Genomic DNA, 21,720 nt, shown 5'->3' with positions numbered 1-21,720 from the left:
AATAATCAAGAAGAATATGGAGATGACACGTGGATTCTAGGGTGAAAAGGACAAAACTACCCTTGAGGAACATCGGAACTCCTACGCACGAGCAGTGGACAACTATCTCTCAATCAAGTCAAAAGTGCCCAAAATAGGTATTTATTTAAAACTTATTTCATCCATTCTCATCAAATATTCTCCACAAGGTAACCTCCAAATCTTTCATTTCAAATTATATTAATTAGCTAATTAATTGATTTATTATTCAATTAATTTATTAATTAGCTACAAATCATGAATCTCACCCAAAGAGGGCCGGCCATACCCCTATATAAACCACCTCATTTTCTCCAAAACTCAGTTCCAATTCTTTCTAAATTCTCTGAACACTTTTCCCTCAAAATTCTAACTTTGGCATCAGTGGTTCTTCGACCAAAGCACACTCCCCCCAATTCATCATGGGCGCGTGAGGCTCTTGCCCTTAATCTAAGGTGTTATTTGTTTTATAGGTGCAATTTTGTCCAAGAAGAAGAAGGAAGAAATTTGCACCCAGAGTATCGACGAGTGCAATGTGAATAAATTAAAAGAATAATTCCTACATGTCATAGAACAAAAGTCAATAGAAGTCAACGTTTTTTCCCGAGGGGCATTTGATAAAATCACACCTTTAAAATTATAAAAACCGTAAAATTAGGGACGGGTTGTTATAAACGTCCCTAGACTATCTATTCAGTTTAGGGAGGCTGGGATTGTGGGAAATCTTGTTGAGGTGATTGAAAAGGTGATCAAGGTGGGTGAGGTGATATTACATGGACTCAATGGTTTAATTGTTCGTTTTCCGATGGAGGTGGATCTTAAATTTCCTCTACCTAGTGTTTTACTATTGAATAATAGAGATAACGAGCAATGAGAAGCTGTTTGAAGTTTGTTTATACTGTGGGAGGATGAGACTTGAAAACCATGTTTTGTCCTGAGGAGTTCCAGGAGCCTAGGCCTTATTTTCTAATCGACAGGCTCTTTGAAAATAGCTTAATGTAGTTCCTGCCAATGCTCAAGTGGATGAGGATGTCAAGGGAGATCTGCAAGAAGACATCATGTTGTGCTTCCTTCAGGCAGCAATGTATGAGGATGAGTAGTCAAACCAGAACCATCAAAACCAAAACAATAATGAAGAGGCTGAAGTGGAGAACGAGGAGGGGTGGACTCAAGTTCTTGTTAGGAGGAAGAGTAATACTACCAGAGGAAGGGGTGATTCTGCCTTCAGAGATTCTAGGACTTTTAAAGAAGCTGCTCGGGGTACTATAAGAGGAAGACATTTCTTCAACCTAAAGGATTGGAGGTACTTGCTGAATAAGGGTAAATGAATTGGTTGACAGTTTGTTTTTGTTAAAACAAAAGAAATGGTAGTTATACTACCACTTAGAAAATAATAAGACTTTTAACTTTAAAGAGATTGAGGAGTGGTCCAGAGTAGATTCTTGGATTGCGAATCTTATTTTGGATCCTCATTTTAGGAGTTGGCTAACAAATATTGGTAACGAGACTTGAATGTATGATATAGAATATGTAATGTTGATGGAGGTTGTAGGAAATTTAAATGCTGGACTGAAAGAGGATGGTTCTAAAGAGGCACAAGCTGTTGGTAAGATGAATGAGATGGATAGTGAGAAGTGGTCATAACATTTTGTTTTGGTCCTATAATTGTGTTTTTTCTCTCTCTGGCCAATTTATTCAAGGTCAACTAAGAGATTTTTTTAATCTCAACCTTAGAGTGTGTGATGTAAGTGTGGATAAAATGTGGATTTAGGATTTAATCTGTCTAACTGGTGCCTAATAATATTGCATATAAATTTTTTACCATTCATATTCCTTTACAGGATAGAGAGGGTGAATTCATTTGGGGACCTTCTCCAAATGGAAAATTCTCTGTCAAATCATGTACTTGGATTCAAATTAACGATTATTGCAATACTTCTTACAACTTAACAAATTTGGAAACTTAATATGCCTCATAAAGTTGATTTTTTTTTGCTTGGTTACTTATAAGATTCAGACGTTCTACAAATAAAAGATGAGGTAAACACAATCGCAAGTCAAACTGCTTGACGTTTATGCAGAATGATGATGAAGACCAGTTACATCGTTTTGTCAAATGTAATCATACTCAGGAGTCTGGAAACTGTTTAATAACATTGCTCCTCCATCCTTAGTGACAAACTTTAGTGATTGGTTAAACAGTCTCTCTGCTAGGGATAAAAATGACCTCTCTGATATTAATAATCTTTATTCTTTGCTGGCACATGTGGAATGATAGAAATTGTTATGTTTTTAGATAGATTAAGCCTCATCCAGTCTGTTGTCTTATGGTGGTTGTCATGGTGGGAAAGGACTTCCAGAATACAAACCTAGAGAAAACAAATGGCAAACCAAAACAAATGGTGGGAAAGGATTCATCATTGAAATCATCATGGCCAGCCTTCTGTTGTGGGTTCTCGTCGTCTTGGACCTAGTAATATTACCACTGCGGAAGCAATAGCCCTTCCTGATGCGTTGAATTTAGCCCAACAACGTTGACTAAGAAAGGTCATTGTGGAGAGTGACTCAAAGGTAGTCATTAATGTTGTCTTTGGGAAGTGCGAGGTACCTTGGTGAACTAAAACTATTGTGGCGGACATAAAATGGCTGACTTCCTCTTTTAATTCGGCAGAGTGGAACCATGTCAACTAGGAAGCAATATTTACTACTGATGCCATAACCTCTATTGGGACCAACTGCAATAATATGTATATTTTGGATGGTTGTATTCCTCAGCAAGCTAGGAATGTTTTTTGTATGATTATAGAGATCTCAAGTGTTTGCGGGGTTTCTCTTTAAATTAATTCTTTTTTTACTTAAAGAAAAATCAATGCATAGATTTAGATGCAAGACAAGTCCACATAACATTCATTGAGTGTGAAAGACAAATATGGAAGGTATGTGGGGAAGGTAACTAGCATTCTTCAAGGTTTAATTAGTAGGAGGCAGATTGTCTGCCCTCATGTTTGGGTACCCTTCCCATCCCCTCCTATTTTGTGCGGTCATGGTTAAGCCACGTTAACATTTTATATTGATTTTTTTTATAGAGATAATAAGACAAAAAGCAATAGGAATATAAAATATTGACGTGACTTAATAGTGACCGCACAAATAGGAGGAGATGAGAATGGCACCCAAACAAGAGGGCAGACAATCTGCCTCCTAATTAGAATCACATGCTTTATCTTAAACTTTGTTTAGATTAAACATTTGTTGATTATCAATTTTATATGAAAGTGCTTTACTTTTGATCAAACTCAATGTTCACGTATATTCTTTATTTAAATGCTTTTTATATCCATATTGAATTAGTTCTTATGTCAAAATTCTTTGAATAATATTAATTAGTTTCTATTGTAAGATCCCACATCGTTCAAGGGAGTGATCCTTATATGTATATTCCTATCTCTACCTAGCACGATGCCTTTTGGGAGCTCACTGGCTTTGGGTTCCATGAGAACTCCGAAGTTAAGCGAATAGTGCGCGAGAGCACTCCCATGATGGGTGACCCACTGGGAAGTTCTCATGTGAGTTCCCAGAAACAAAACCGTGAGGGCGTGGTCAGGGCCCAAAGCGGACAATATCGTGCTACATTAGTGGAGCGAGCCTGGGATGTGGTGGACCCCGGGGCAGGATGTGACAGTTTGGTATCAGAGCCTAACCCTGGCCGTGGTGTGCCGACAAGGACGTCGAGCCCTTAAGCGGGATGGATTGTAAGATCCCACACGGGGTGGATTGTAAGATCCTACATCGCCCAGGGGAGTGATCCTTGTATGTATATATTCCCATCTCTACCTAGCACAAGACCTTTTAGGAGCTCATTGCCTTCGGGTTCCATGAGAACTTCGAAGTTAAGCGAGTAGCGCGCGAGAGCACTTCCATAATGGGTGATCCACTAGGAAGTTCTCATGTGAGTTGATCCACTGGGAAGTTCTCGTGTGAGTTGCTAGAAACAAAACCGTGAGGGCGTGGTCGAGGCCCAAAACGGACAATATCGTGCTACAGAGGTGGAGTAAACCCAGGATGTGACGGACCTCGGGCCGGGATGTGACAGCTATATTGGCAGAATATCATACCTTCTCAATTTAAGGATTCAACTCTCCATAGGAGGAAAGTTTTTCAAATACATAACACGCAGACTTCTCTTTTATTTTTTTTTTCCCTTTTTTTTTATTTCCAACTTGTACTGTTGGTTAATATTTTCAATTTAATTACGTCGTATTGGTACGTTTTGACAATATTCTTATTGCATAATAATTTTTGTAATATATTGATTGATATATTTGGTTTTATACACAGTGTTGATTGATCCGTTTAATTCCAACTTTGGAAGGTTTGATTTTATATACAGTGGTTGATTGGTACGGCTATTCGCACTTTTGGTACATTCCGTTTTATACACATTTTTTATGGTACTATAATTAATACATTTATATTCGTTTATTTGTACTTGTCTATAAATGGTACATTTGTATTTTTGTTACAATTTTTTTGTTCTTATAACGTGTTAATATAAATTTCTCTATATGGTAAAGAAAAATCTATGGAAAAGATGTTTTAATTATCCCGGTTATTTTGTTAGTGGAAACAGAGAAGGCTAGATGTAGGAGTAATTTTTCGGTGTACCCGGCACACCAAATTTTTTTGGTGTACCCTCACTCATAATGGTGAGGGTGCACCAAAAAAATTTGGTGCACCCTCACTTTTTGTACCCCAAAAAAATTCTAATGAGTGAGGGTACACCAAAAAAATTTGGTGTACCCGGTACACCTAAAAATTTTTCTAGATGTAGGAAGGTTAGTTATCTTTAAATAAATAATTGATCGCACTTCCTTTAACATAAAGACTTTTAGAAAAAATTATTATCAGACATGTGGGTCCAAAGTTATAATAAAAAATTTAATCAAATTTCTAAAAACAACAAATTTTCAGTATTATTAATTTACTGAAATGTTTATATCAAAATGCCCCAACTATGGTTGAAAACACACTTTCTAAATTATCCTTCTGTTTAATTCTAAACACTTGATCGAATAAACCAAAAAATAATTAACAAATGACAAAAATAAACAGGCTCGTGCTAAGAAAAAAACATACTGAAATACTTCAATATAGTATGACTTATCACATATTTGTATTGTCTTTCTAATAGAAATAGGATCGATTAACAGACACACACACATATATATATATATATAGGTAAGCGAGTATATACAAAAATAGCTTTAATTTAAGCTTGCAGCTTCAAATCTTGTTCACTAACAAATGTGCCATGGAATCCATACGGAACCCTAGCAGGCAATCTCACCAACGCTACTTGTTTCATGCTTGAAGCTTCCAATATCACCAACTCCGAACTCTCCTCAACTTCATCCCTCACAAACCCCATTATAAACCCTTCGTCATCGTCTTCACCGTGGTGTGCCATGCTACCATTTCTCTGTCGGGGCACGTACAGCGGTTCTCCGCCAAACCGACCGGACCCATACATATACTTACTCACCGAACCGGTTTCCAAATCCACCTTAGCAATACCCGAACACTTGGGCCACGGCTCAGCTATAGCCATATACACATACTTGCTCTTTTGTCCTACCACTTGTTTGTTCACCTGTCCTACTTCCAAATTCAAACTCGGGACGAGAACCCGCCGGGTTGACTCACGAGTCCTCAAGTTCATCCGGATCTCTGCCAACTCAGCACGAATTGGGTGATTCCCTTGCTCGTTGAATATTGAATCCGGTGGGTCCATGCATGACCCAATGACAACAACAGTCGGGTCACCCGCGTCCGAAATCTCTTCCCATGAATTGCACAAATGGAAGCAAAAAACATCGGGCACGTCAATCCAGCAGATGCCCGATTCGTCCACGTGCCCTTTTGGTAAAATTCCAAACCGGGACGTCTTGCTCCGGTCGTAGATCACTGGCCCACCGCCCTTAATCATTTTGGATAACTTAAATACCACTTGCTGATCCGGAATCACCACATAATTTTGGGTTATCGCAAAGTCATGCACCATGGTAGGTTGGTCTAGCGTGACGTCCACGTCACGTGATTTTATCCCGCACGTGCTAAACCTGAAGTACTTGAGGTGCGGCTTCTTCACCACGTCGTAACTGAGCGCGTGGAGCTCACCCGTTAGGGGGTCCACCTTAGGATGAGCGATCATGGGTCGGTCCAATCCACCGTTAAAATCGAACCTTCCGATTGTTTCCAGATCACCGTCGCCCTTGATCTTAACACTGTACGGGAGATCATCTTCCGACATGGCTAATAATCGTCCGTTGAAATAAACCAAGCCGGCATTAGCGACGCCGGTGCCACGTGAGCTGTCTACCAAGCCGATAGCTGCTCGAGCCATGAACATGCCAAGCCGAGCCAAACCCGAGTGACCATGAAGCTCCCCAATCGGCTTGGGAAAAATGGACCTGCCCAGCATGGCTTCTTGCTCAAGTCGGCTCGTGCGCGTGTACCTACAGCTGTAGCTGGCTCGATTTGACGAGCCGAGAGTGAGGGCGTGAATCATACCGTCCCCATCAAACAAGTGGTGTCCGCCCGACGGCGGAAACATAGGGTTCGCGCCGTTTCGGACATAAACACCACGTAAGCAATCAGGGATTTGTCCCACAACCTCGAGACCGTGATGAACCGGACACTCTTGAACCGGCGCAAAATTCCCGGATATTTGGACAGCCGGATCGATGTTTTTGGGCAAAGCATGCTTCTTTTCTTGCGGCACTATTAGTGATGTTTCTACTGCGTCTAGGAGTGAGGCTGCTAATTTTTGGAAAGGGTTTAGGTGAGGTAGGCTAATATTTGGTTTTGCTGGGTTCACTTGCGGTAATGGTTTAGTGTTTGGGGGTGGCAAGGGTTGCCTTGGTGGTTTTTGGGTTTTATGGGTTAGGGTTTTTTTGGATGGGTTGATGAGGATTTTGCATGTGATTTGTGTTGTGGCTGTGCAAGTTTGGGTGGCATTTTGGAGAAGGGCGGGAGAGGGTGGTGAAGTAGTGGTGGTGAAGTGCAAGGCATGCATAACTGAAAAATCAGAGAGAGAGAGAGAGAGTAAGTAGGTGTGTGGGCGGAGAGAAATGGCGGGCGAGTGGTGGTTATATAGTAGAAGTGGAGAGTGTGAAGTGAGGTGTTATGTCAAATTTTCCGACTAGCTAGAGGAGACGCTGACCCACGGGCAAATGGTATGAGAGGATCACTCAACCAAAAAAAAAAAAATTTGAGACTTTTTTTAGGTGGGAGATGAACTACTGGATGAGAAAATTATTATTCTATTATTAGCTTTGTCGAAGGCCTACGGAAAGAATATAAACAGACGATGTAATTACTGCAATTACTATAGTGCAAGTTTAAGGTGGTATATTATAAAGGCCCTTGCTTGATGGAGATTACACTTGTGGTGTGTAGAAGATGGTTGGGAACACGTCACTATCTGTTCCTTTCTTTGTAACAAAGAAAGTGATACGAAAATTGACACGTATTATGTATATTGCTATATCCATGCAAGGCCACGTATCACTCCAAAACACACACACACACACACACACACATATGCGTATTAGTGGTAAGATGAAATGAAGTATATCCGACTCGAACTTGCGCTACGTTACTGTCTAACTTTATAAACTACAAAGCCTATGTGTCGTGCAAGTCAAATAACTAAATACTAACTACGTTCTTTTATAGTTGATTGGTGGTATAGATATGTCAAGTCGCTATCAAGCTTGGTCGAACGAATGATACGGATGTGGTGGTGTGTTGATGAAATGCGTTGCTGACTTCTACACTCAACGGCTTCGGCCGTGGAAGGAACACTTTTGCATTCGAGTTCTGCTAACTTGAAGACAAGGTTACGCTATTTGGTGTGAAGTTCATGTAAGAATTTGAGTAGAAATAATCATTATTTTGATAGAAGTGTATTGATTAAGTTAATAGAGTTTTGTACCGGTAGGTTATATAAAACATTCAAAATAATAATGTCAGGGACTTAATTATTGCAGTTAACGATGAGTTATTGAGAGACCTATTATTTTCCTAGTAGGTGGAATCAATAGGCCTTATGCGACTATAAAAAGGTTGGTCCCGGCCTGCTCTCCAAATGCAAGCTTAATAGTGTGCCAAGTCCTATTGAAAGCATAAGCATCCAGTTTTGTGAGAGTAGAAGACTATCTTTATTTCAAGCATCATGTCTTCTTCATCGTCAAGTGTGTGTCTAATTTTTATGTGTTAGTATTGACTCTGATTAATTATGATTCTATGTGTTAGTTGATAATCATGTATGTAAGTTATTCTTACACGTGGTATCAGAGCATCAATGCACTTAGAGTTCAATTTTTGTCAATATTACTTTAGGAGAGTATATATTGAGAAGGATTAAAAAGTACAAAAGCTATCGTGTTTGTGATTTGTTTGATATATATATATATATTTTATATATATATATATATATATATATATTGTTTATATATAAAACGGCATGCTTTTGACGTTTTGGTTCTTATCCTAAGCTATTCAGCCTATTCGGAAACCTTATGCTATGGAAGGTAGAAATCTTTTTCCTTCTTTTTTTCGTTCCTTGTCATGGGCTTTCTGTTTTTCTTGCTTCCGCATCATGATCATGTTCATACTGTGGATTTCTTATCGCAATTTCTCATAAATAAATCAGATAAAGCTTTATTCTATTAAATACAAGAAACATATTGATTATTTTGTTTGAATCAACAATTATGTAATTCATCAATTTTGGTTATGATGAATTTTGTCTCTTAGGACAACAACCTGAACTTGGATTTAATCTTTTAAGAAACAATGAGATTTTCTACTAAAGTGGATTATTTATTTGTATTCTTATTAGATTGCTAAGAAATTCAACTTGTGATTTGTATGTTTTTCGATAGATTTATTTTTCAACAATGGAATTATTGGTCTAGCCCAACTATGAATTAGTGTATAATGAAGCATGGAATATTTAGATTGTATATTTTTCATCTACCACAAAGGTGTTCAATTTTATATATGTTTAAGGGCTGGTTTGGTATTGCTGTGCTTTGAAAAAAAGCTGATTCTGCTGTGCTGTGAGAATAAGTAACTGTGAAATAAAGCAGCAAAGTATTTGGTAAACTTTTTTGTAAAAGTGTTTTTGAAAAAAAAAAAAAAAAAAAAAAAAAGCAGTATTATAGTGTTTGGTAAACTTTTATGTAAAACAGATGTGAAAAAAAACCAGTTTTTCAAAGCTAGGTTTTGCAGCTTCTTATTTTTGGCTTTTTTTACCCAAAACTGTGAAAAAAAGCTGAAGCTGAATGTTTACCAAATACAAAAACAGCTCCCAACTTTTTTTGATACCAGCTTTTTTCAGAATCACCTCAGTACCAAACCAGGCTTAAATGTTCTCTGTTTTGGTTATGCAACTTTTGATTATATCCTTAGTCTCTACCAAGGGTGTTACTAATGATATAAGCTTTTGCTTTTAAACCAGCGAAACATGTTGTTAATAGTTTTTCTGGTTTAGCATTACTGTTGTTAAAAATTATGGAACCTATTAATCACAAACTTTTGTTTTTCCTCAGTTGTAAACACTACTTCCATGAACTTCTCTAGCATAGAGACACTGAATGGAAGTAATTACAAGAAATGGAAACAAGACATTGAGATCATCTTGGGTCTCATGTATTATGATCTGGCAATTAGGGAGGAAGAGTCCGCAGCTCTTATCGAGGAAAGCACTATTGAGCAAAAGGTCAAGTTTGAAAAATGGGAGAAGTCCAACAAGATGGGTCTTTTAATCATGAAAAATGCAATGACTGAGACTGTAAAGGGATGAATTCCAACATGTGACAAAGCGAAGCACTTTCTTGAAGCTATTGGAGAAAAATTCAAAGAATCAGAGAAGGCTGAAACTGGAAACTTCTTGACCTCACTTACCACCATGAAGTTCAATGACACTACCAGTGTTAGAGAGCACATTCTGAAGATGGTGGACACTGTTGGAAAACTTAAAGAGTTAGAGGTACCAATATCTGATCAATTTTTAGTTCATATGGCACTGAATTCTTTACCGGCCAAGTTTGGACAGCTTAAGGTCTCCTACAATACTCAAAAGGAGAAATAGGACATTAATGATCTGATATCTATCTGTGCTCAAGAGGAGGAAAGACAGAAAAATGAGAAGTCTAAAGAAGTGAATTTGGTCCATGCTACAAAGGGTAAAAAGGTTGCATCTTCCTTCGTTGGTAAGCCTATTAAAGGTTCTTCTTCTGCCACTTCAAATGTGCCTTCTAAGAATGCTAACCCCCTTAGAGGAGGACATAATCTTAATGTAAAGAAAACTAAACTGAAGCCATGTTTTTTCTGCAAAAAGACTGATCACTTAAGGAAAAATTGTGAAGGTTTCAAAGAATGGCTTGTTAAGAAAGGTACAATAAATGTTTTTGTTTGCTTAGAGTCAAATTTAATTTTAGTCCCTCAAAACTCTTGGTGGTTTGACACTGGTTGTTCTATACACATTACAAATTCTTTGTAGGGCTTCACAAAATAGGAGGCAAGAAATAAGGAATTCTACAATGTTTTCGTTGGGAATGGATCAAAGTTAGCAGTCGAGTCTATTGGGATTGTCAAACTAAAGTTTTCTTTAGGTTTCGTTTTAGAACTCAATAATGTCCTTTGTGGAGCCAAAAATAATCAAGAGACGACACGTGGATTCTAGGGTAAAAAGGACAAAATTACCCTCAAGTAACACCGAAATTCCTAAGAGCGAGCAGTGGTCAATCGTCCCACAATCAAGTCAAAAGTGCTCAAAATAGGTATTTATTCAAAACCTATTTCATCCATTCTTATCAAATCTTCTCCACAAGGTAACCCCCAAAACATTCCTTTCAAATTATATTAATTAGCTAATTAATTGATTTATTACCTAATTAATCTATTAATTGGCTAATTAACTACCAATTACACCTAAAAATGCCACAAAGGGCCGGTTACCATCTCTCCAAAGGGGGTCGGCCATGCCCTATATATACTACCCCATTTTCTCTAAGTCCAACTCTCTTGCAAAATTCTCTAAATTCTCTAAACACTTTTCCCTCAAAATTCTAACTTTGGCATCAGAGGTTCTTCGGCCAAAGCCCCCCCATTCATCGTGGGCGCGTGAGGCTCTTGGCCTTGACCTAAGGTTTTATTTGTTTTGTAGGTGCAATTTTGTCCAAGAACAAGGAGGAAGAAATTTGCATCCACAAATTGGTGCTTTCATTGAGAGTTGAGTTACACGCTCGTAGAAGACTCTCGCATCTAAGGTTTCTTGTTTCTTTGCCTATTTGTAGATTTTTCGTACATTCTTATTCTAGGACTTTTTGTTTCTAAAAATCCTTTGATACAATGTAAAAGAAAAGTACAATGGCAAGCAGAAATTCCAACGTTCAAGGATTAGGACCGTGGCGATCTACAAGGCTCAACATAACGGGGAGTGGAGCGGCGTCCCCATGAGGCACCACCATAAAAACCACCATGGTGACCACCACGGTAGCCACCTTTGGCAAATCCTACAGCTCTAAAGCCATGGCCCAAGCTATGTCATTTCAACTTTCAAGGGCCTAAGCCCTAGTCGAGCTGGCCTTTGCCACCCAAACCCAACGCGAGCCCAATGTGTTGCCAAGCCGAGCCTTAGTCTCGCACCCATATGCACCACACACCAAGCAGCCCACTCCCATGGTCCAGCCTGCTCCCATGGCCTAGTTTGTTCCTATGGCCCAGCCTGTTTTCGTGGCCTTCCAAACAGCCCAAATCGGTCCAAGATTAGTTCCACAGTCCCAGCTTCAAGTTTCTGGGCCTATGATTGAACTGGGGGCATTTTCACCACACTTTTCCGCGGATTTGACAATCCCTAATTAGAATCTCGCACCCGGAGTCTACCACACTTCCACTCCTCAAGGAGATACATTCATTCCAAGCTTGTCCAATCTGAATGGCGAACAACATTTGTCTCGACAAGTCATAGAGTTGATGAGCACCCTCGTATAACAGACGACCTTGGTGAATTAACTCTTGTAGCGCACCGAGATGAAACGTGCCCCATACGAGGTGTCCCGAAGTAGGACAAGGGTAGACAAATAACCTCTCCAGCAGCGTCCCGGTAAGCAGCTACTTGACTAGCCACGAACTGAGAGTTCCGATAGAGTACACTCTCGATTAGGCCCCCGAGATAGCGTATACTCACGTCTTAGCGTGTGAAGGAGCGTGTGCTCTCGACTAGGCCCACGGATGAGCATACAATCATGGTTGGGACCACACTCCGATGAACAACATGGATAACCTTTCAGGGGAGTGTTCATTCACGACTAGGCACGCAAAAAGTATCCTCCACCTCCCATCAGAGTAAGCAGCACGATGGATGAAGAGAAGTAGTAACTCAATCCGGCTCAAGTTCAACTGCAGCCTGCTAAGAATTCTCTCACCTGCTAGGAACGAACCACTTGCACCGCAGCCGTGGAATGGACGAGCCGAGCACGTACAAGAGCAACCTAGACCAACAAGTCACGACTAGGGGCAGCCGAGAGCTCCATTACCCCCAACAAAGGCAAATTCAGGAAGAAGTAGATAGACTATTGACCGAGCGATCACGCGATTTCTAATGCAACGGGATCGTCGATGAGGCACTACTATAGAACATGACCAACATAAGCAGGTCACCCTTCACGAACAAGATCAAGCAGGTAGAGCCTCCACGCAAGTTTAGCATACCACATTCCACATCCTTGAAATGAGATGGAAACCTAGAGAGCACTTGAAGCACTACTGAAGCACAATGATCCTTTATGGAAACAACGACGATTTCATGTGCAAGATATTCGCCAACACTCTACAAGGCGAGGTGCAAGATTAGTTCTACACCCTGCCACCATAATCTATTCAAAGTTTCGACGAACTTTCTTTGGTTTTCACCAAAGAATATTCATCCTACTACTCAATCAAGAAGAAGTCCGACCACTTGTTCAATGTCAAGAAGAACCCAAAAAAGTCGTTTCGTGACTAGGTGAAGAGGTTCAATCCAGAGAAAACAAGGATAGTCAGATGCAACGACTTGATAGCTAGAGCAGCTTTCCTAAAAGAACTTTGAGCAGACCACCTGCTGTTTGGAAAATTGATCATGAAACAAGATCTAACCCTGGTTGACTCTTTCGCTTTAGCAGAGAAACATGCACTTTGGGACGAGGCTCGCCAATGCACATTCAAATACTTAAAGAAGTACCCGACATCACCTCCTTACTATCCAAAGCGAAAGCAGCGGAGAACTTATTCGCATGTTTGACGGTATCTGAAGCAGCAATAAGCTCTACCATCATAAGAAAAGAGTTGGGGGCCCGACTACATGTATTCCACAGTTCAAAACTACCTCTTTTCCAGAGTTCAAAAGCTCTATTTGATGTTGCCAGAAATTCGAACGCTAACTTTGGCGATAATTGTTGCAACCCGGAAGCTTAAGTTTTACCTTTAGATGCACACAGTCATCCTCATGATGCACTATTTCGCTCAATCTAGATGCACGACAATAAAAGCATAGGCATTGGCAGATGCAAAGTTTTCTGACGAACGTAACAACTCAGCTTAAAAAGCACGCCAAGGGCAGACAAACACTAGAAGCACACACTCGGAAGCAAGTTTTATCCTCATCACCCTAAAAGATTCGACATAAAAGCAACATTTATCGGCAGTTAAGCATTTCCTGTTGCATGTAACAGGGCGACCCAACGACTGCTCCACAGCTCCCTATTGCGCATTCATGCTTAGTTTAGGCGACGCAACAGAGCAGCTCAACGACTAGCTGAGCATGCCTTAGCCACGCCAGCTCCACCCAATGGAGACTTCTGGCATTTGCATGTCGTGATCCTTGTCACCCCAAACGGTTCGATACCCGAGCAGTTAATCACTCTAGGCTTTGAAGCATCCAACAAGACGATCCTCAATTGCCTTAAGAAATCCCTCATCGACAATAAGGGAAAATGGCCAGACGAATTCCTCGAATTTGTATAGGCATATCGCACCACCAAAAGACAAGCAACCGATGAGATTCCTTTCTCTTTGGCATTTGATTCAGAAGCAATCATTCTTCCTGCATTAAGCAGAACAGTAAGAAGATGACCACAAGCTTAAATCTAACAGAGGAGAAGCGTGAGCAAACCATCACCCACATCGCAGCCTATCGACAGCATCTTCTCTCTATCTACAACAAAAGGGCCAAGATTCGATAATTCCAACTTGGATATCTAGTCTTAAGGAAAGCCTTTATCACTACCCGCAGAAAAGGCTCTAAAAAGATGAATCCCATATGGGAATGTCCGCACAAGATCATCAGAGTAGGTGGCAGGAGTAGCTGCACCCATGCCACCATGAACGACAAAGAGATCGAAAATAGTAGAATGCTTACAATCTGAGGAAGCGCCATATGTGACCTCCTGCAACACCAAAGCCCGAAGACTCAGGTAGCTCGACAAGCACCACCTCATTAGCCAAAGACTATCCAGTTGTTATGCAGTTCCTGCCTTACAATTAAGTTCTCATTCGTTTCACTCGTTTTTCAATGAGGAATTCATAATTAATCTACAACTTGGTTCGACTGTATGTTTACAACAACTGATCATTCCTGCACTTCAAAAAAACCCCTTTAGGGACCAACCATGCTCTTCAGTGTGAGAGGGTAAACCAATTCCCCGACATCCACATGGGTCTGCTCTTCAGTGCGAAAAGATAAACTAATTGCTCTCCAGTGAAAGAGGGTAAACCAATTCCCCGACACCCACATAGGTCTGCTCTCCAATGCAAGAGGATAAACTAATTGCTCTCCAGTGCGAGAAAGTAAACTTACACTCCGAATATCCAGACATGGATGAGACGGGTTGCCCTTGTATAACTAGGTGCACGATGGCTTGCGCTGAGATTAGCTAACGAAAGGATTTTGGGTTTCTTGGCCTAATCCGCGAGGAACCGGGCCTCAGAGATAGATGAAGCACATTACGCAATACACCCAATGGACGGCTGCCCAGGAACCCTAAAGCTGTTACCGAGTACACTAAGGTAACCTACGGTTTCTGGAAGACTGCCTACGGCTTGCCCTTCGAGCAGTAAAGTCGCATTAGACTTATACAACTGCACATTCTTGTGAAAGGCTAAACAAGCTAGTGTGCATATACGAAGCTTTATCCACTGCCGACATGCTACGCAGTCGATAAGCTTCATTTCTGCCAAGCGTGGAACGACCTACACCAAGTCCTAAAGTGTTGTGATACTTGCTACGCAACCTCGAAATTGAAGAAAGCCAAGGTTGATAGCTTAGTGGTCACGCAGACTTGTCTGCTTCTGTAAGTAAGGTGTCCGACTGCTGACCCTATGGTTAACAACTTTGCAAAGTTCTACACCAACACTTACGGCTGCATAGGTTACGCAGCCTGTCTTCTTATAGAAAAGTAGTACGCCTGCCCCTGGTCTATAAAGTTTAAAGGTTAGGGCATGAACAAACGAAGCGAAGATGGAGAAAAGCAAGGAAACAAGTTTATTAAATTTTCTAGCAAAATTGATAAACGGCTAGCAAAGACCGAAGGAATTCAAGCAAGCAAAAGCAACAAGAAACATAAAGGAAATCCTAAAGACTGCATAGAAAGCTACTTCTCAGTAGCTTGGACGCTCCGCGACTACTCGATCACCACACCTTCAGTAGCCGCGACACCCTTAGCAGCGACACCATCCAACGCTTTATCCCTGGTTGCCCCAACCTAGGCACCAACATCTCCGACTACATAACCAATGGAGGCCTCAAAAGTAAAGGCAAGCAAGTCTTTCGGAGAAATAGAGAAGGTTTCAAAGTCTTTCCTAGCAAGCTCGAAGTCAGACGGCCTACCAAAGAGATGACCTACATAACCTAGTTTGTAGAAATCGGCCTGACTCTGAACAAACAAAGCCTCGAGCCCAGTCTTTTTACCTTTAGCTGCTCATTCTCTTTGAGCAGACCAACACAGACGTACTGCAGCTCATCCACTTATTTCTTCAAACTTTCGTTGATCTTCAACATACCTTGGAGTTCCAACACTTGGGGTTTAAGCCTATCAACGACTTTCTTGAAGTGGATCACTCAGTTACAAGAGCAGTCAACTCTTTATCCTTTGCATAAATAGCGGAACAAAGCTCAGAAACGGCACGCTCAAGATCTTGAATCTGAGGTATGTAACATCTGATCTCCTTCTATGCACTTTCATACTTAACTTGGATCGTGTCAAGCCTAGTCTTCAAGTCAATGATCTTTGGCGAGCGGTCTCAAGCTGTAGAGAAGTGGGGCATATATATTAGACCCCTTTAAAGTGACGAGCTCAGATTCCAACCTCTTGATCTTATCGGTAGAAGAATAAGCTTCGGCTACCACAACATTTTCCACCTCATTGGTAACCTTGGCATCCTCTTGGTCAATGAGCATAGGCTCGGTAGCCAGAATAGTCGTCTTCTGCATTATTGCAAGTAGAGTAGTTTTCCTATACTCAGCTGTATACTTCGCAAAGAAACTTGGGCAAACAACCTTTCTAACGTCATCGACAAACTTGGGACAAGCATCCATGTCTTCAAGCAAATCTAGTTTCAAAAGTAAATAGATCTCAGTAGTATCCTCTTTCCCAGTAGGCGAATCAGTTTAAGCAGTAGGGGGAGAATCCACCTTATCACTCTTCATAATTGCAAGCCTTTCCAATGGTGAATTAGACTTAGCTCCTAGAGGATGTCTTGGTACAAACTTCGGCACTAGGGGCATGACGGGACCTCTAGTAATCCTATCAATAATTATACTAGCCATTCTCGACATGGCAAATGCCAGAGACTCAGATCTAGCAACCTCATTTATTTTCCTATTGGAAGAACTCATGCCAATCAGAGGCCTATCGACAGCAGGCTGATCCTCACGAGCAGCGGAGGAAGTCTTCAGTTTTTTCTCAACCAGCATCTCTTGAGTAAGCAGGGAAGATTTATTTTTTCCACCTTCATTCATAGTAAGCTCCACGACAGCGATCATACGAGCCAATGCATCCGCCTTAATCCTCTTTACCTTTTCTTTCGGGAGCAGCCTACCTTTCTCTTGACAAAGAGAACTAAGCAACCAATGCCATTCACGGTACTCAACAGGGGAATTCAACCTAGCATTCCAGCACCCCATGAGGCCCGCGACCTCCTCATTTCTCTCAATCACCAGCCTAGCCCACGTCAAGTCAAAGAACCCAAAAGACATGAGCCATTCGGCTCGCCTAACACTGTGCCCCAATGCCTTAATCCGCGGCCCTTGCCGTACAAGCTGCCCTTGGCTCTAGCCAAGCCGAGTAGCCCAAGCAGTGGCCCATGCTTAGCCAATTCCTGGCGCCTGCCAGCCGATGTGCTGCACCACGCCGACGGCTACCCCACAACAGCACTATCCAAGAAGAAGACAACAAAAATTAAATTTTTCTTACCTTGGTGCGGCACGATGAAGACGAAACAAGCAACAAAAGACAATCCTTTTCACGAGCAAGATGTAGAAGATTGTTAAAGGTGGGGGAACAAATATCCTATAAGCTCTCTCTATTTCTTGCATGGTAGAATTAAACGCTCTCCAAAGTTGATTTAATAATCCATTTAAGGTGGACTTAAATAGGCTTCAAGCGAAATTTATTGCCCTTTCCTAGAAGGACCTAATTTCCAATTAAAGAGGGAATCTACATCAAAATAGGAAACAAGCCTAAGTTTCCTAAAGCAAGAAAATCTCTACACCTGTTGCCCTTTTCTGCGAGCAGCCCAACAGTTGTGGGGGCATTTATGGAGCCAAAAATAATCAAGAGACAACACGTAGATTCTAGGGAAAAAAGGACAAAATTAACCTCGAGGAACACCGGATTCCTACGCTCGAGCAGTGGACAATTATCCCACAATTAAGTCAAAAGTGCCCAAAATAGGTATTTATTCAAAACCTATTTCATCCATCCTCATCAAATCTTCTTCACTAGGTAACCCCAAAACATTCCTTTCAAATTATATTAATTAGCTAATTAATTGATTTATTACCTAATTAATCTATTAATTGGGTAATTAACTTCCAAATGCTCCCAAAAATGCCACTAAGGCCGGTTACCATCTCTCCAAATGGGGCCGGCCATGCCCGATATATGCTACCCTATTTTCTCTAAAAACCTAAGCCCAACTCTCTTGCAAAATTCTCTAAATTCTGTAAACACTTTTCCCTCAAAATTCTAACTTTGGCATTAGAGGTTCTAACTTTGCAAAATTCTTAGAGATGATTTATGGCAACTAGATTGCAGTTATATGGATGAATGCTTTAATGTTGAATGCAGTGGTTTGAAGAGAATGCTCATTAACGAAAAATCTTATATGCTTTGGCATAAAAGATTAGGGCATATCTCAAAAGAAAGAATTACACAATTGATAAAGCAGGACATGTTACCAAAAATAGATTTAAATGCTTATTCTGATTGTGTGGACTGTTTTAAGGGAAAATTAGTAAATGTTTGAAAAACTGGTTCTACAAGGAGTCAAAGTCTCTTAGAAATTAGTCAAAATCCCGACTACAACAATATGTGGAAATCCTTATTTTGTCATCTTTATTGATGACTTTTCGAGATACTCTTATGTTTATTTAATATCTGAAAAATCTGCTGTGTTAGAATATTTTAAAAATTTTCAAAATGAAGTTGAAAAAGAGCTTGATAAACATATTAAGATTGTGTGATCCGATAGGGGTAGTGAGTATTTTAGTAGGTACACTAAAGTTGGACAACAAAAAGGAGCCTTTGCCCCATTTCTGGAGAAATATGGAATTGTCGCTCAGTACACAACTCCCGGCACACCTCAACAAAACGGTGTTGTTGAGAGACGAAATAGGATGCTGAAAGAAATGATTAGAAGCATGTTTTCTCATTCCAAATTACCCATTTTTCTATAGGGAGAAGCATGGAAGATAGCCAACTACTTTTTGAACCAAGTCCCAAGTAAGTCAGTGAGTAAAGTTCCCTTTGAAATTTGGACTATAGAATGCCTAGCCTTAATCATTTTAGAATATGGGGTTGCAAGGCTGAAGCTAGAATTTATAATCCAAGCAAAAAAAAAAAAGTTAGATCCAAGAACAATTAGTTGTCGATTTATTGGCTATGCTGAAACATCCAAAGGCTTTAAATTTTATTGTCTCGATATATGCACACCAGAATCCATGAAACACAAAACACCAAGTTTATAGAAGATGCATGTATAGAAGATGATGTTGCTGAGCAATGCACTTTTGAAGAGATTAATGATAGTGATCATACATCTGTTGCTAATACTGAAATTATTAGTTTGCCACTAGTAGTTTCAAATCCACAGGTGCAAGTCAACGAACAACCTGCTGATCATGATACAGTTGATCCCCGAACTGTCAATCATGAATAGCAGCCCATTGAAGCTGATATGGCAGATCATAATGAAGTGATTTCGATCAGAAAATCTCAGAGACAAAAGAAGTCTGCAGTTCCTTTTGATTATGTGGTATACTTAAAGGAGACAGAATATGATTTTGGTGATGTGAGTGATCCAATTACATTTAATTAAGCTATGAACAGTGAGCAGCGTGCATTGTGGAAATCCACTATGGAGGAAGAACTTAACTCTATGCAAAAGAATTCAGTTTGGACACTAGTTGAAAGAACTTCAGACATCAAACCCATTGGATGTAAGGGGGTCTTTAAAACCAAGTGAGATTCTTAAAGAAGAGTTGAAAGGCACAAAGCAAGACTCGTGGCAAAAGGTTTTACTCAAAGAGAATGTATCGAATAACTGATACCATTTCTTCGGTTTCTTCCAAGGATTCTATGAGAGTCATTATGGCTCTTACTGCCCACTTTGATCTTGAACTTCACCAAATGGATGTTGAGACCGTTTTTCTTAATGGGGATTTAGATGAAACTATTTACATGCAACAACCTCCAAGATTTGTTGAAAGAAGGAAAGAATCTATGGTTTGTAAGCTCAACAAATCAATTTATGGTCTGAAACATGCTTCTAGACAATGGTTTATCAAATTTGATCAGATCGTTACATCGTTTGGCTTTATGGAAAACAAGATAAATGATTGTGTTTATCTCAAGGTCAGTGGTTCTAACTTCATTTTTCTTGTACTTTATGTTGACAATATCTTATTGGCAAGTTCAGATTTACAATTACTGATGAATACCAAGAAGATGTTGTCTAGCAGCTTTGAAATGAAGGACTTAGAAAACGCTCATTCTGTCTTGGGAATCGAAATAACCAGAGACAGAACGAGACGGCTCCTAGGATTATCACAAAAGAATTACATTGATAGAATTCTCAAGAGGTTTAACATGGAGAAATGTTCAAATGGTGAGTTGCCTATAGGAAAATGAGATAAACTAAACAAGGATCAATGTCCTGCAAATGATCTGGAGAAGGAAAAGATGAAAGATAAACCATATGCTTCACTTGTGAGAAGTCTAATGTATGCTCAAGTTTGTACTAGACTAGACTTAGCATTTGATGTTAGCGTACTTAGTAGATTTCAATCAAATCCTAGAGAGCCTCATTGGATAGTTGCTAAAAAGGTGCTCAGGTATCTGAAAAGAACAAAGGCCTACATGTTGGTGTATAGCGAAGTGGAAATCTTGAAATGGTTGCATACTCGGACTCGGATGTTTTTGGCTGTACAGATGATAGAAAGGTTACCATTGGCTTTATTTTTCTTTTGGCTGGAGGAGCAGTTTCTTGGAAAAGTGCTAAGCAAGGATGTGTTGCTACTTAAACCATGCAAGCAGAGTTCATTGCTTGCCATGAAACATCTAAACAAGCATTCTGGCTCATAAATCCTGTGACTGCTATGAAGGTTGTTGATTCGATTCAAAAGCCTTTGAAGATTTATTGTGACAGTAAGGCAGCTGTGTTCTTTTCAAAGAACAATAAGAAAACCTCAGCTACAAGGTTGATGGGTAGAAAGTATTTGTTGCTAAGAGATGAAGTGAGGAAAGGGATTGTTGAAGTTATGCACATTGACACTCATTCAATGGTGGCCAATCCATTAACAAAGCCTTTGCCTATGGGAGTATTCAAGAATCATGTGTCGAAGATGGGAGTAGTTGTATCTTTTGATGATCTTCATTAGTCGGAGTAAGTTATTATTTTTATTTACAACTAATAAACTTATCTTGTCCACTTCTTTGTTAATATCCTCTCAATTATGTTTCATGTTGTGATTCAATGTTTGCTCATTCTGTAACAACTGATCTGCATCAACATTTCTATAGTTCTGGGTTTGATTTAGTTGATCACATCTATGTTTAAGTTGATAATCTTGTTATATAAACTCAGTGATCACTGTTAACTTAATTCTATACAGTTCAATGCCATGTGATTATGTATGCTCAAGTGGGAGAATGTAAGAATTTGAGTAGACATAATCATTATTTTGATAGAAGTGTATTGATTAAGTTAATAGAGTTTTGTAATGGTAGGCTATATGAAACATTCAAAACAATACTGTAAGGGACTTATTGTAGTTAATGATGATTTATTGAGAGACCTATTATTTTCCTAATAGGTGGAATCAATAGGCCTTATGTGACTATAAAAAGGTTGGTCCCTGCTCTCCAAATACAAGCT

The 21,720-nt window shown here is 39.9% G+C and overlaps 1 protein-coding gene across 1 annotated transcript; it reads right to left on the bottom strand.

Moving 5' to 3' along the window:
- Nucleotides 1–5,048: 5,048 nt before the first annotated feature.
- LOC103955326 (9-cis-epoxycarotenoid dioxygenase NCED6, chloroplastic-like) lies at nucleotides 5,049–7,208 on the bottom strand. Its single transcript, XM_009367200.3, has one exon. It carries the CDS (start codon nucleotides 7,091–7,093, stop codon nucleotides 5,288–5,290), a length of 1,806 nt encoding a protein of 601 aa, XP_009365475.2. The 5' UTR covers nucleotides 7,094–7,208; the 3' UTR covers nucleotides 5,049–5,287.
- Between the last annotated feature and the right edge of the window lie 14,512 nt (nucleotides 7,209–21,720).

The sequence above is a fragment of a genome, unplaced genomic scaffold (genome assembly GCF_019419815.1).
Source record: "Pyrus x bretschneideri cultivar Hongxiangsu unplaced genomic scaffold, Pyrus_bretschneideri_v1 Contig36, whole genome shotgun sequence".
NCBI lineage: Eukaryota > Viridiplantae > Streptophyta > Magnoliopsida > Rosales > Rosaceae > Pyrus > Pyrus x bretschneideri.
The sequence above is the reverse complement of the archived record's forward strand: the minus strand, read 5'-3'. Positions and strand labels throughout refer to the sequence as shown.